Here is a 15,817-nt window from a genome sequence, read left to right on the forward strand (position 1 = left end):
TGTTACTCCAGATGCTGCCAATTGCTTATTGCATTTGATGTTCACAGGTGGCCTCTTAATTTAGACAGCTACCACGTGTCAGTTTTAGACTTTGCTCTTCTAAACAAGGGCCACTTTCTAGCTTACTTAGCTAATACGGAGTAGTAATACTACTTGTTGTTTGGTAAACGGTCATATATTATAGGAGTATTGCATATACGAAGTTAAAAGTTTTGTTCCAATCACATAATTTTGATAAGTTATGTACTCGCAATATCATATCAGATCAAGTTGTTAGAGGTATATCAATATATCACGAGCCTATTTTGGAAGATTTTTTTTAAAAAACACACACTTAATCACATAATTGAAATTCAAGTCATCCTTCCATACCTTATATGAGTTCCATTTTCCTTGTATTGTAAGGGCCTTAAGTTTGGGAATTGGTCAATTGGGTTAACTTACTTAGGGTAAGAATTTTTTATCGACCAAAAAAATCTCCCAACCTAAGTCAATCCCAACTTGTCTATTCTATTTTGTGTAAACCTGATTTAGGTATGTTTGTATTTTAGCAGTATTATATTATAAAGGATAGATTGAAGCTTTCAAATTTTAAAATAGTTTTGCAACTTTAATCCTCTTTTGGTCAAACAAGTATCAATGAATAGAATGAAAGTTAACTAATAGATTTTGGTGTGATTACTACTGTCAACTGCCAAAGGTAGGTTTATCGTTTAAGTCAGATAGATTTAAAGTACATAATTTTTACATTAGTCTATCTATGGTACCATCACAATCATTAGAGGTTTCCTAAGCTAGGTATAATATTGAGAATTCTCCTTGTAATCTCTTCTATGATTTGCCTTACAATTAACACTGCCCATGCTAATTGTCACTTACTTATAACAATTGGTATCAAGAGGCCACGGCAAATCGGCAAGGGTTACGTTGATACACAATTTTTCACAACTGAAAAGTGAAACAAAGAGCTTAAAGTTAGCATATAATTCAAAATGTAGGATAACCTTTGTGCATATTTTTCTTCATGCGTTCTCAACCGTTGATTTAAAAAATAGACTATTTCGTAATTTTTTTCTTACATCTCAAATTTAAAGATAGATTTCTTATTTGTTTTTGTTGTACTACCTCCGATCCGTTATATATTGTTGCAACGATTTGACTAAAGTAGATAGGAAAAATGTCGTCGCAAATAATATAAAACGGAGGTACTTAGGGTCTGTTCTCATACGTTTATTTTCAGTTCAGTTCAGCTCAGCTTCTAATTTCCTTCTCTTATAAAATATTCATTTCACTCCAATTTAATTCAGTGAATGAGAACAAGCCCTTAATAAATATCTTTTACAAGCTAAGTAATGCATGAGCATAATACCCTAATTTTTTTTATAAAAAAAATAAATAAAAATGGGTGTGATTAATTTTGACAACAAAGCAAAAAAAAGTAAATGGCAGAAACGAGTCCCTAGTCCCAAGAGAGGTGACAAAATCAGAGAGAAGTGAAAAAATTGGCACCTTTTTCCTTAAATTGGGTTTTGGAATCAGAAATTACAGGGATTCCCAATCTCAAATACTCCTCCACTGCGTTCTTGCTTTTATGGTAAATCCCACATGCTATCTACCTGCTTCTTAGGAGCTCATCACTTAATTCTTTCTGCTACCATTTCTGCTTGCATTTACTCTCTAATTTTCTTTAAGTTCAACTAAATTTGATCTTATCTCCCAACTCACTTCACTACTACTCACTCAAAACTCCCTGCTTGCCGACATAACCCTAATTTTCTATCTCTATTAATCTATTATCGTGCATATATAATTATATTTCTAATATACTAGTAGTATAAAGTTATAAACCAGCATTAGTTTCATTATCGATACCAAAAACCAATGATGACATACAACTTTATACAAGTAACACAATGTACAACTATACTACTGAGTATATTACATTCATTTAATGTTATGTATATTTTTTGTAATAATACATGATCAATTGCTAGTTGTTTTTCAATTTGCAATAATTTACTAAGAACAAAGGAAGTTTCCAATATGTTACTTGCATTTTTCATGATTATTGCAAGTATAATAAGATATACTCCGTAACTCAACAATTATACTACGGAGTTTTTTATTTTTTTTTTAAACTACAATTATACTACGGAGTTTTATTTTGTATTAAATCAAGTAAGTAGGTCAAGCAAACCAATTGATAAATATCTACTTGGATCATCATTTTTATATCAAAATAATTTGGAATTGAATACCAATATTAATTTATGTAAACTTCTCTGTATATGGTATTCTAAACTGGCCTCATCACATGCCTTAGCTAAATGGTTTCTGAAAGCTATCCTACCCGAAAACTGGAAATGGAAGAGTAAAAAATCAATTACTTGCCTTCATAAATGCACGCATTCTCACACTTCTCAGATCTTTTACCAATAATTAATTCCTTTAATCCAACCAACCACCACCTGAACTTGAGCAATAATACAAGTTACTGCTTAAAATTATAACTGTCCATTGCCTAGATACGTAGTATACTCACATCAGTCACATACATGAGATACATCACACATGTAACCAAGGTGGCAAGGTAGCTTGGTAAAGCATCATAACTCCTACCAAAATTGTCTCATCTCCAACCCTGCTCAGTGCTCACCTTGCCGGATTTGGCCTATTTAGGCACTTAACTTGACTAGGTTGACCTGTGAAGGATTTCAATGCAAGTATATTCAATATATATGTACATTAATCTCAAATTTTACGTACCAACTCCCTCCATCAATTTACAAACTTTCCACTTCTCACTTTGGCCACATTAGCTACGTAGCTAAATAAGGTAGACACATAGAGCGTTCCAGTACATACAATGAATATACTACGTACTTTCACATTCATCACAAATTTAACACATCGACTCTATCCATTTACAAACTTTCCAACTTTCTGCTATGCCAATTTAACTAACACGTGAAAGATTACGGTATATATAATGGATAATACTTGCACAAAATTCACACATCGACTCCATCCATTTTACCAACTTTCCACAATCCACATTGTCATCACTCATTCAACAAGGACATTACAACCGCAAGTAAAAATAACAGAATTTAATCACACCAAATATAAAATCCACATTCCGAAAATGTGATGTTAGATTATTTACCACCAAATGTTTTCTTTCTACCTCCCATATGGATAAATAAAAACAAACAGGATAATCTGTAATTACCATTTTTCTTGGTGAATAACAAATTAAAAACATCACTACCCTATAAATCAAACAAAGATTTTTATACATAATAATAACAATAATAATAACAATAACAATAACGAAACTAAACCGAACCCGTTTCCGGCGCGACCGCGGGTTCGGAACTTGACCCTTCACCATCCCTATTACCGGTGCTAAGCCGAGACAGAATCTCTCTCATCGCACGAATCTGCATCTCAAGCGCCGGTATATAATCCGTCGCTTCTTCTAGAATCACCGGAAGTGGCTCTTTCTGGCAACCGGGAACCAACCTACCAAGAGTCTTCACCTTCCTTTGAACATCCGGTAACCGGTTACCTTTTCCCTTCAGCTTCAATATCTCTATCCTCGGCTTCCTCTGTGGCGGTGACCGGTTAACCCCGGTTCCCGTAACACGCTGCCGTTTGTGAAGCTTCTTGTGTAGGAAGCTAAGCCGAAATCGGCTCTTCAATATGGCTCGGCTCCAACGCGTTCGCCCACGCGCCGCCACTGCTAAGGCTTTGTCGGCGGCTTCTCGAACAATCCGGCTTGGTCGTGGCGTAGCCGCCGAAGACGGTGTTGATGACGCTGACGATGACGTTGACGGTGAGATTCGAACTTGACGGAGAGCTTGAAGAAGCTTAGTTGAGTATATTTGTTGAGTTTTTTCGGATTTCCAGGAAAATGTTTGAATGTCGCCATTGTTAGGGTTTGTAGAAGAGAGAGATTGTGAAGATGATTGTTGTTGAGAAATTTTCATCTTCTTTTTCCGACGCCTTGATTCTCTTGCTCTGTTTGAGCTGCTTGCGACGGGATTTGCTACTACTGATGGTGATGATTCCATTATTATTTTTTTTGGAGAACTTTTTCTCTCTCTTCGATCAACCAATAGAAATTCGAGGATGTTGCGGATGATCAAAAGTTTTTTCTGACGGTTAATTCAGCTTTGATGATCAAATCTGCAGAAAATAAAAAAGAGAGAGAATAACAGAGATGATTAGATTCACAAAAGGCTTATCTCAGGGATATTCTTTTAGGTGAGATTCTACTGATTTCTCTAGAATCAAATTTCTCGATTAAAAAAAAAAAATTATGATAAATTAAACGCCTGATAAAACGAAATTTACAGACAAATTCAGCTTAAAACGTTAAAGATGATGAACAAGTTGAAATAATCGTCGAAAATCATCAAAAATTCCAGAAAACAGGGCATATAATGAAATTTTTTCTACGAAAAGATATCGATAAAATGTGATTTTAACGAAAATTTGTCAACTGAAAGCGAAAATCACTCACGTATTCTGAAAATCGTCACAGAATAATCACAAATTATCATTTAAAAAAAAAAGGAAAAAAATCAATCGTCAAAAACTATTGTTAAACTGATGAAAAATCATCCAAAATTCGAAAATCATAGCAACAATAACTACTGCAAAATTTTAAAAAATTAAGAAATGAAGAGAATGAAATTACCTTAATGTTGATGAAGGAGGAGAGAGAGAGAAAATGGCGAACAAAAAATAAAACGACAAGTGAACAACCGTTTAGGAGTATGAAGAGGAGGAGAGAGAAAGTGAAGTTAGAGAGAGAGAGAGACAGAAAGAGAGAATTGCATGTGCGGGAGAAAGGAGAAGGCTAATAAAAGCGAAAGAGTGGGGGAAGAAGAAAAGGAAAAGGAGATAAATAAATTAAAATGTGGTGGAGTTGGAAAAGCACGCGTCGTTTCTTCTATTTCACAATCAAGCTTTACTGTTTTCGGTGTCGTTTTGATTTTTTTTTTTAATTTTTTTTTCTCTATTTCTTGATTTTATAACACAGGAACCTATAAAGCTCTGTTCTCATTAACTGAACTTAGGTGAACTGAACTGAACTAATTAAAGCTGAGCTGAACTGAATTGAATTGAAATGAATATTATATAAGAGAAGGAAATTAGAAGGCTAGACTGAACTGAACTTATTAAAGCTGAACTGAACTAAACTAAAAATAATCATATTTTCCTAAAAAAAAAATAATCATATGAGAACAAACCCATAGTTCAATGTGATGTTATTTATGAATACCCTAATAAAAAATACTTTTAATTTAATGGAAAAATGTACTTAATTTGATGTTTTCTCCTAATATCATTTTGAATTATTCAAGTAATTAAGTTCACATAATTTCAAGCAAGTCAAAATTGAATATAGGTTGATTGGAATGAAAGCTATAATATGAGTTATCTGCAAAATACTCGGTAACTCGTTTCCAAATTTAAGGGCTCGTTTGGTTAAATGTAGGAATTGCAAATTTTTTGGAAAACTGATTTCCCATGAAATTGAACTTTCTAGGAAATTTTAAAAAGTGTTTGGTTAACTAAGGGAAGTGGAAATTCCCATGGGAATTTCTACTTCCCATGAATTTGTCAACTAAACAACTTCAAAAAATTTCAATTCTTAGGATTTCCAACTTCCCATGTTTTTATTTGTCAACCAAACAACCCCTAAAATTGACATCGTTCTTCCACCATATCAACCCCTCACATAAAACAAACAATTTAACCAAATATGGAACATAGAACAGTGGACGTATGATTTAGCGAGAGTCACTAGTGAGTAGTGACCCTTTAAACACACACATGACACACCCCATTAACAAACTAACAACACTATCATCTCATCCTTTTCCCCACCCCTTTCACGTGGCCACATCATCACCACCCCGACAACGCAAGCCCCGTCACACACACTCCCCTTTTCACCTCACCGTTGCCAGTTGCCTGCCCCCGTTACATCATTGCTTTCCCTAGCCATAACCATCCCTTACTCTGTGGCAAGCACCAAGACGGACCATATGCGCATGCATACGCATTCCGTGGGGTTGGGCTGTTTGTTTTGCGTCGGTCACTAACACGTAATACCATAACTTTTTTTTACAATGTCATTTAATGGGACACGATTAATTATTGGGAACAAACTAACTTATAAATGAGAGGGAGTAGATTCAAGCGTTCCTGAGTTCTCCTTCCGATTTCAAGTGATAATGGGATCAATTCTCATCATCCGCCCTTATTGCTCTCTAAACACCAAAACAAATTTGGCCAATAAGGGCTATGTAATAGGAAGTATGAGGGAGAGACTTAGATGATTAAGTTTGTATTGCATCCTTAAGTACTATTCCACCATTGACATTTGACACAAATCACACGATTGTTCAGCCAAAGTACAAATATTCGTATTTATTTAATCGTATATTAAGGTTAAGATCGTTAATAAAAATTACAAGAAGATAGAATGTATGTCGCATATATCATCTTGTTGGCTTTGTTCTAGAAAACTTGTTGCTTACAGAAGCAAAACTATCCTCATTAAGCAAAATTCTATATTACTAATATCTTGGTGGATCTTTGGTGAAACCCATCAATTAAACAGTGTTACTAATTAAAATTCAATAATTTAATTATCTTCTTAACTTGGAAGGCATGTCTTGTTAAAATGACCAGATTAGAGAAAAGTTTGAAATGATGATGACAAGTGCTAAACCACCTTTATTTCATCTTCATTATCTTCAAACAAATCATAAATAATTGCTAATGCTAATTATAATCTTCAAATCAGGGGGCTATTGTGCATAAATACTCTTCATATGTGTGTGTATTTGATAAGAAAGGAAATTGATGCTATATTTCGTGTCAGTAGCTGGTTCGCATGGTAACCATTTGGAAAAGACTCCTACATGTCACAGACTCACAGTTCACCTAAATAAAAGGACTCCTATGGTAATACGGAATACCATCTACTCTAGTAAATGGGAGATGAAAACAAGTTGTTTGGATTGTAATGATTTGATTGAAAATAGAATTAATGTATCCTAAAAATTTTGTTTTTACTATATGCCATTGTTTAATTTATAAGGAAATCCAAAATATTCTTCAATTGAATAAAAAAAGTATACTTCTCAAATAGGTTTCAAACTTTCAATTACATAAAGTCATAAAAAAAATAAATAAAAAAAAAAAAAAACTTCCCACAATTTCGTACTTTGAGTATTATTATGGTTTAAGGGTCTGTTCTCAATGACTGAACTCAGCTGAACTGAATTGAAATAAATATTTTATAAGAGAAGGAAATTAGGAGTTGAACTGAACTGAATTGAATTAAGCTGAACTGAACTGAACTAAACTGAGCTGAACTGAACTGAATTTCAACGTAAAAGAACAGACCCTAAGTTGCATATGTTTACCAAATTACCATACAAGTTAGATTGTGTAATCTTAATTTTCTTACACACCATTATCTAGTATGTGAACCCTAACCATAAATGATTTCATTGAGCCACCCCCTGTGAAGAATTAAGTCATAAATCTTAATCACAAAAGTCAAGCCTTCAATAATATCCTAGTTTTTAAAATGAAATATTCATTCATCAATATAGTCATCCGACATCTATAAAGAACATCAAATTAAATTAACCCAAGTTCCTACAAAGTACTTGTATAGTTGTATCTAACAAAGATAAAATTTATGCTTTTTTAATTTTACAATTAATTTTTAACACTTTTAAATATCCATAATTATTCTTTTCTCTTATAACATATGAGTAAAAAAAAAATTTTCAAGGGAATCCGATAACGATCACTCTATTAAAATTTAAAAACAAAATTAGTCACAATTGATGAAGTTTATCTTAACGTTTAACTAAGCAAATCACCAATCATAATTAACACACAAATGCGGTCCAAACATTCTATTCAAAATTCAATTTCAATGTCGTATCTTTAAGTCTCATGCAATGATTGTTGAGGTTTTTACAGTGGAGAAAAGGAATGATAAAACAAAAGGTTTTTCCATGTGACTTGTTTCCCTAGAAAAAACTTTTTCTTTAAAGATGTGCTCCAAATAATAACATTGTTTACATAATCACTAGCTAGGTATTATTCTCTTTTTTAAGTGGTGGTTTGTTCTAATTGTATGCACCACATCAAAGATTAGTTTTTTGTGGACTTAATTAATAATTGAATCAACACTCTGGAAAGTTTAATTATCTACATAAATCACGCCAGCTGCTCCTTCACTTATTGTTAAGTATTTAGGTTTTATTAATGGAAGGGCAGGCTAGTTGTTAGAACAATTTCATTTTTTGGGGAGAAAACAAGCACTATCTTAAAAATTAGATGATGTATTACAATATTATTGAATTTTCAAGAATTATTCAACACTTTTAATTATATACCACGATTATTATGTTTTCAAAAAAAAATATACTACGATTATTACAGGGTATGCTATTATACTATTTTAATAACTGGTGAAATTTTTAACTAACTCAATTTCAATTTATTCTTAACACATTCTAAAGATAGTACATTCATAAAAATTCATATTAATCTTACCATCAATGTTACAGGAGTTGAAATAGCTACCAACTAATTAACTCTCAACAATTCAATCAACGTCAACTCTTGTATATTACAAACTTCGCTTGATCACCAATTTTTTTTTTTTTTTTTTTTTTTTATATATCAACGTATAAGGAAAAATATACTTGAATATAGCCTTACATAGCATAATATGTATATATCTTGTCAATACACAACTTTAATCATAGATACTTTTAATCATCTAATTGTAAAAAGTAACAAAATTTACTTGGTATGAGAACAATTAGTTTAATAACTTATTATTATTAAAGATGGTAAATTATTGTGGTTGCATAGTGTGTGGGGAGGGGGGAGCAAAATTGTAGGCGCTTTACTGTTGAAACAAGTATCTATGGTCACCAAAATCAACAATTAAGCAGTACTGTAAATAATGCAGGAGATTAATTATACTCTTCTGTGCAGTTCAATGGTCTAACACAGTTAAATATAAGTACAAATCAATTTCTAAAATTTATTCAATGATATTTTATTGTAAAACACCGCCTTTAAGGTATATAATAATTACTGTATTTTTTTTGTCATCATTTTTCCTTCAGGTTATAAAACTGTGAAAAATTATTAGTACTTCGTATTTTTTTTTAAAGTGAACATGTAAATAGGTGGTAAGTGGGTGGCTTGGTGTATTATGGTTTTTGGTAGATGGCGGAACTTATGATGCGTAATAGAGTAGAGTATAGCACCAATACAATTTGGCATATAGCCACTACTACTAGTAGCCGTAAGTAGACAATTTGGAGCTCGATGCATGAGCCAAGTCGCAGCCATATATAACTCCAAGGGGTAATGGACAAATACATTTGACAACTTCCAACAGAGATACTTTTTAATTGATTAATTAATACTGGCAAGAATGATGATTAGGCTACAAATAGGAGATTGCAAACTTTATCTTAATCATGAACCTAATCCATAAATTTAGTATCATAAGATCAGTGGATGCCAGTACACCAGGAGATTAAAGCATGACAATTTATTAAACTTACAATTAAATAAAATTAAATCAAAGTAAAAAAAAAAACAAACAAACAAACATAACCTTATACTCCGTATGCAACTAAGTTACCTACTTTCGTAAGGTCAAATATGTAATATTTTTTATATTCTCTTATTAATTATACACAGAATTCGAATGAATCGTCTTATTACTCTAATATTCTCTCAATGCTTATTAGTTCGATAAGTAATTAACTATTCTCTCATTAGTCATTACTTAATAACTCAATGACCCAACACCAAGATAAAAGATTACATATCCTATATAAAGACTACAACACCCTTAAAATTGTAACTAGAGTATATGGTCTAGTAATGGATAAATATGTAAATTTATACAAGTACCATGTTAGATTTTTTTTATTCTTTCAAATTTTAAATAAAAAACCTGACCAAAGAGAAATGAGAGATATTATGATTTATGAGGTTGGCAAAAATGATTGCCCCCCTTGTATGAGACACCTTTGGAGCACAATCACCAACGAAAATGAATGAAAAAGATTTGTGTGAACCATAAACCATCACCAACAAAAGGCATGGGATGCAGTCATAGCTGCATCAGTTATTGATAGCTAAACAGCCTTTACACCTTATGATTTTGCACCGTAACCAAAACATTAGAATAGTAACCCCTGCTTTTTACAGTTAAACGTAACTGCAGTATACGTATAAAGTTCTTACTTCTATATTCAGAATAATTTTGAGGTTATTGAGATCACATATTGGCTAAGTTCAACTCTGTATTATTGCAGTATTGAATAAGTTTTTTTTTTTTTTTTTGAAACATTGCAGTATTGAATAAGTAAGTCAAGGACTCAAGGCTTAAGAGTAAAAAATAACCTGTTTTCAAAAAAAAAAAAAAAAAAAAAGAGTAAAAAAATAACCCGGTACACAGATATTACTCTGTAGTGTAGAAAAACAAATTGTTACCATACAATGCTCCTTATAGTGGTATGGAACTATGGATGATAAAAATTATTTTGGAGAAAAAAAATAAATTGATATTTGAAGATATTAAGATTATCAACCACAACCATAGTTAATGACAGTAACAATCTCTATATAAATCACGAATAGATTTAATACATTTACTATTTTTGATTACCATCTATATCTGCTTTTTAATTATCTACCTTAATCCGGTAAAAAAGGGACAAGTATTATTAAAACTTGATTAAGCCACTGTTAAGCATTCAAGTGCTATTCATAATTATATGATTTTTTACTAGATCTAAACCAACAATTAATTGGATCATAAATCTTGGCTAATCTATACGTTGAAGAGAATTTCTCACGGCAAATTAAATTGCAGAGGCATCTATTATTGTCTTAAGCAATATATACTTTCTCATCGTAGACTTTAGGAAAAGACAATAGACTTAAACAAATAGTTTTCAAATCCAAGTATCATAGACTCATAGTGCATTAGAAAAATGATTGCTAAATAACATAATAATGTTTTTTCCATTAATTTTGAGGTGGGGGTTGCTCAGCCCTAGATGCTAAACAGAAACTGATGAAACGATATAAGAAAGATGCTTTCACAGGAGTAACAACAAATATAGTTTCAAATGAAAATGATTACGAATTTACGATAAACATCTACTTACAACAAATCATCTTGTAAAACACATCAAAAGTCATACTACTACTAGTACAAGGAAGTGGAAGGATGTAAACCTTCTATCTTAATAAACTAAAAGGTTGCACAATTAATCCTCGCCTAACAAATTCAGGTTGAAGCTAATAATTTCAGATAGAGTTTGCAGGTAGCTCCAAGAACACAAGAGGTATCTAAGACCAAAGGTCAAATCTCGTCTACTTTATTTACCTAGATAAAACTAATCCTAACTTGAACTAATTCCAAAAAAAACACACTACTACTTGTAGCTTAGTGAAGAAATGACATTTTCTCAGCTTATCTGTTGCATTTGAAGAAAGAAGCAACTTAACACAACTACCATAGACTAGTTGAAAGAAGCACAATAGTGTGTTAATGCTAATATAGAACTTCACACACTTGAATATTCCTATAATAGCACGAAGCCAAATCAGCTAATTATATAATCTTAGTAATTTGACTTTTAAATCCTGTTTAGATTTGTTAATATATGCTAATTATGATTACACACAGTGAAAAGGTCTACCAGCCTACCACAGAGTAAAACTTGAGCATCAAGGTTTGTACAATGAAATTCAACAATAGCTTTTGACTAAGGAGCTTAATCATGTTAGCTCCACTATAATAGTATGTATTACTGTACCTAACATTGCTGCTAATTAATCAGCATATAATCTGCATCATATTTAGAGCTAGTGACATCACATTGAGTGTCATATTTTCTCTATGTAGTTGATTATGTTATGGAAACAAAGAGGAGTAATTTGACTATTTGAGGAATGAAGTAACAACCTATGAGCCATAGTTCAACATAGATTAAGAAACTGCATCAGCTCGTAAGAGCCAGTGTAAAAGAAGAATTACCTCTAGACAAGATGACAACTTCGACGATCTTGTGTAAAAGGTGGTATTGCAGATTTAGTTACACTAATCCTCCAGGTAAATTTGCAGAGAAAGCACAGCTTGTTCATCTAACACTTCAAAAGCGAATGTGAAGCAAACCTGTCCCAACTCATTGTTCAAAAAAGTGGACCAAAAGTTGAATTTACTCCAGGATCTGCATCATATGACTTATAGTCAGTACTTAGTAGGCATTATTTTCATATTTGATACAACTTACAACTACAGCCTACCATGTATTTTGCACTAATTTTTGGTATCAAATTGCAATATCATTTTACCAGATGATCATCCATTGAACTACTTAAATCTTACGAAGTATGCTTTAGAACTCTGTTTTATTAGAATCATATTTATTAAAAGAAATTAATCAAACAACTATCACAATAACCAGCTTATTGTTCACCATTACAGTTCAACTTTTTGGTTATTCACAATAAACTTTTGTCAGGAGTAGATACACGATAGAAAAGGATAATATATGTTCACAAAGGGAGTATTCCCCTAGTTTGAGTTGGTACTAACTAGGTATCTTACACAAGGATTAAAATGGGAAACAGAAGATTAAATTGCTCAAAATATGAGGGGGGGGGGGGCCTTATATAAATGAACCAATAAGTTAAAATTAAGAAAAATCAAACATCCATTTCAAATGATGAAACATAATTTAGATCATCTTTTAATAACTTAGGCGATAGCACTATGCATACTAGTGACCAGGTTGAAAGACTACTAATGTACTCCGTATATAGTTTAAATCTCAGTGATAATGCACTTCGGCACATAATTGCTCCAGCATACAGTAACAGATATAGCTTCATCAGGTTTATCATGTTTCCCAAATGGGGAAACTGTATGATTTGGTATTAATGTTGACAGATAAGACCATGCCACATAGCTCAAGACATGCTCATGAGAATCTCGGTGGATTACCTTATATTTAGAAACATCACAATCACCTTGTACATTTACCCAGCTCATGTAAATCACATAGTAAAAGGCAAAAGCATCCTCATCCTATACACCATCTATAATTAATCTGATATTCGGATGACAGTTGGAATATCGGCACCATAGTGGTAATATTGACTACCAATAAAGATTCATGTCAAACTAATGTTTTGCTTGTTTTCAGATTTTCCAAACTTCAGCTACATGTGCAAGAGTCAATACATAAATAGTCATCTAAGGTTTCAAAACCTCATGGATTTGACACTGAAATAGCATCTGTTGCCACAAAAGGCAGCAGAAAAGAGTGTAAGAGCAGTAATTACCAGAGCTAGGTGTACTGTGTTTTCTATGTGTGGCATTCACTAAGTAGAAATCTAGAATGTGATTTGATGAATAGATTAAGAGACTCCAACATTGATTACAGACAGGTACACAGACAGAGCATAATTTTCCAGCACTTCATGTGTAAGCCTCAGCACTAACTTTTGGGTTAATTTCTAACACAAATGGACCAGACATGTTCTTATATATACTGTTTAGGAAGCTCGTAAACAATGATGTCTCAAGAGACTGCTCCTGATTAACTAAAACAAAGGTTGTTGTGGACCAGATATGTTTATGAAAGTACCATTAGTGTTAAAAGTTAGACTTACAAGAATTTAGCAAGATTTACAGAGTTCAATATAGGAGGATTTTGATCGATTAGTCCACTGATCAAGTGACAGATATAAGCTTTAGATAACACATACATTTAGCTTATTCGTCCCTGACATTAAACATGTGTAGCAAATCTAGCAATCTTTAGCATAACTACATATATTTAGCTGGGTGGAATGTGGTTTCTCGAACATTTAGGGAAGTATTAAAATATACCATCCATTTAGCCTTTAGGTTGGGGATAACTGACTTCAAAAAAAATTGTACAGCAGTCATTTGCAATTGGACCATCAAAGAATAAGTCATTGATTAACAATACAGTGATACAGAAGCTCTTATAATGTGCAAGACGCATACATCTGCTTCATGTAGAGCATATGGTACAATGGTTGCCACTTTAGCCTTAAGTTCCACTTTTCAAACAGGTATGATTTTACAGCAAAAATAACTTTCAAATCATATCTTGATGAATAGCTTAACGACATTGAACAGTTCACATAATGCATCATCTAAATGCAAGCAACAAATATATGGTTACGCGGTTTCAAAATTGAGTTAATAACCAGCTTGCCACTAATTAACAAGCACCATAATAGTATATACTAAATAATATGTACTTCCATAACTCTTGCCTTGTAGCATATACTTCCAAACCTTACTATAACAACAATAATATACGACTGAAACATGTACCAGTATAAAATAAAGCACATATCACTAAAATTTAGAGTTACCTGCTCAGGTAGGTTGAGGATTGAAAGAAGAGGAGCTTCGAGTTCCGGAACAGCGAAAAAAAGAACATAATAGCCACAGAGATCAACCAAACCATAAAACAAACCGCAACAATTCCAACTCGTTTAGATAGAACTGCACCAATTATGTCTCCTTCGTCAGGCAAAACACTCAAGTCTCTCACAGAGGCCTCAACCAATGCATCCAGAAGCTTCTTTGATGTATCGGAAACATCACTGGAGCTGGAAACTTGACTTCTAGCTTGCTTCAGAAGATTCACAACCAAATCCACCTCGACGGAACTGTTTGATCCAACTACATTGCTGCAATCAATTGAGGAATTGACTGATTCATCGTAAACTGTTGAGATCTTCGAAACTGGTGTAAATGCTTCCTCTGATGTAATGATTGACTGATTTTCTGCTCCAATTGAACTCAGAAGGCTCTGTGAAGCGAAAAACACGAAAACAAAACGAAATTTTTCAGCGATTTTGCCGATTATTTAATCGATAATTTTCGTCGGAATTTTGAAAAGTTGAGAAACGAATTTTACCTCAGATTCTCCAATTAAATTCTCTTCGCACAAATTTTCAGAAATGACCGATAAATTGAGTGGTTCCTGCACTGATTCAGCCGAAAAATCTTCGGAAACTGAAGCGAATTCAGCATTCAAGCTCTTCTTTGTAATCTAATCGATTTTTCCAGAAAATGAAATCAAAATGATGAACATGCAGAAGGAAAAAATAAAAATTAGGGTTAGAAATTGTTACTTTTTGATGCTTCTTTGATTGATCGGAGATTGATTTGGAATAAGGAGATTCTTTCGGCCGGCGGTGGATGATGTCCTTGCTCCGAGGAGTTTGATTTTCCTTCATTTTTTTTCTCTACTTCAATGGCGGGAGAATTTGAATTAAATTTGTTAATTTGTTTGGGAAAATAGATGATCAGTTGATCTAAGTGTTTATATAAGTGGACTGAAGAAATAGTTGACGTCTGATTTGCTGGTGTATGGTAAATCTGATACACGGAGTCGAGCTTAGGAGTATTGGGCTTGGGTTTGGATTGGGTTGGGTTTTGAGTTAAAGACAATAAAGCCCAAATAAAAAGAAGTCCACTTACCATTCAGTAACTCACCACTGCAAAAACTGTGAAGTGCATAACCATGAATCATTGAATCCATGAGTAGTTTGGAGAAATTTGCAAGTACTTATAGAATCCATTTTTGGTTTATGAAATAGTGCAAACGAATATACTGTATACAAGTAGGACAAGACAATTTGTTAGTTGTTTCTTGTTAAATTTATCAAAAACCAA

General features: G+C 32.8%; 2 protein-coding genes across 2 annotated transcripts; both read right to left on the reverse strand.

Moving 5' to 3' along the window:
- Positions 1 to 3,124: 3,124 nt before the first annotated feature.
- Positions 3,125 to 5,095, reverse strand: LOC110738214 (transcription factor bHLH147-like). The gene is made up of 2 exons (XM_021918586.1): positions 4,706 to 5,095; positions 3,125 to 4,191 (listed from the first exon to the last, which is right to left on the reverse strand). Exon 2 carries the CDS (start codon positions 4,074 to 4,076, stop codon positions 3,339 to 3,341), a length of 738 nt encoding a protein of 245 aa, XP_021774278.1. The 5' UTR covers positions 4,077 to 4,191; positions 4,706 to 5,095; the 3' UTR covers positions 3,125 to 3,338.
- Positions 5,096 to 11,638: 6,543 nt separating this feature from the next.
- Positions 11,639 to 15,670, reverse strand: LOC110738213. The gene is made up of 4 exons (XM_021918585.1): positions 15,274 to 15,670; positions 15,057 to 15,191; positions 14,506 to 14,948; positions 11,639 to 12,320 (listed from the first exon to the last, which is right to left on the reverse strand). The coding sequence occupies exons 1-4, from the start codon at positions 15,376 to 15,378 to the stop codon at positions 12,191 to 12,193; spliced, it is 813 nt and encodes a 270-aa protein (XP_021774277.1). The 5' UTR covers positions 15,379 to 15,670; the 3' UTR covers positions 11,639 to 12,190.
- Between the last annotated feature and the right edge of the window lie 147 nt (positions 15,671 to 15,817).

This window comes from Chenopodium quinoa, unplaced genomic scaffold, assembly GCF_001683475.1.
Source record: "Chenopodium quinoa cultivar QQ74 unplaced genomic scaffold, ASM168347v1, whole genome shotgun sequence".
Taxonomy (NCBI): Eukaryota; Viridiplantae; Streptophyta; class Magnoliopsida; order Caryophyllales; family Amaranthaceae; genus Chenopodium; species Chenopodium quinoa.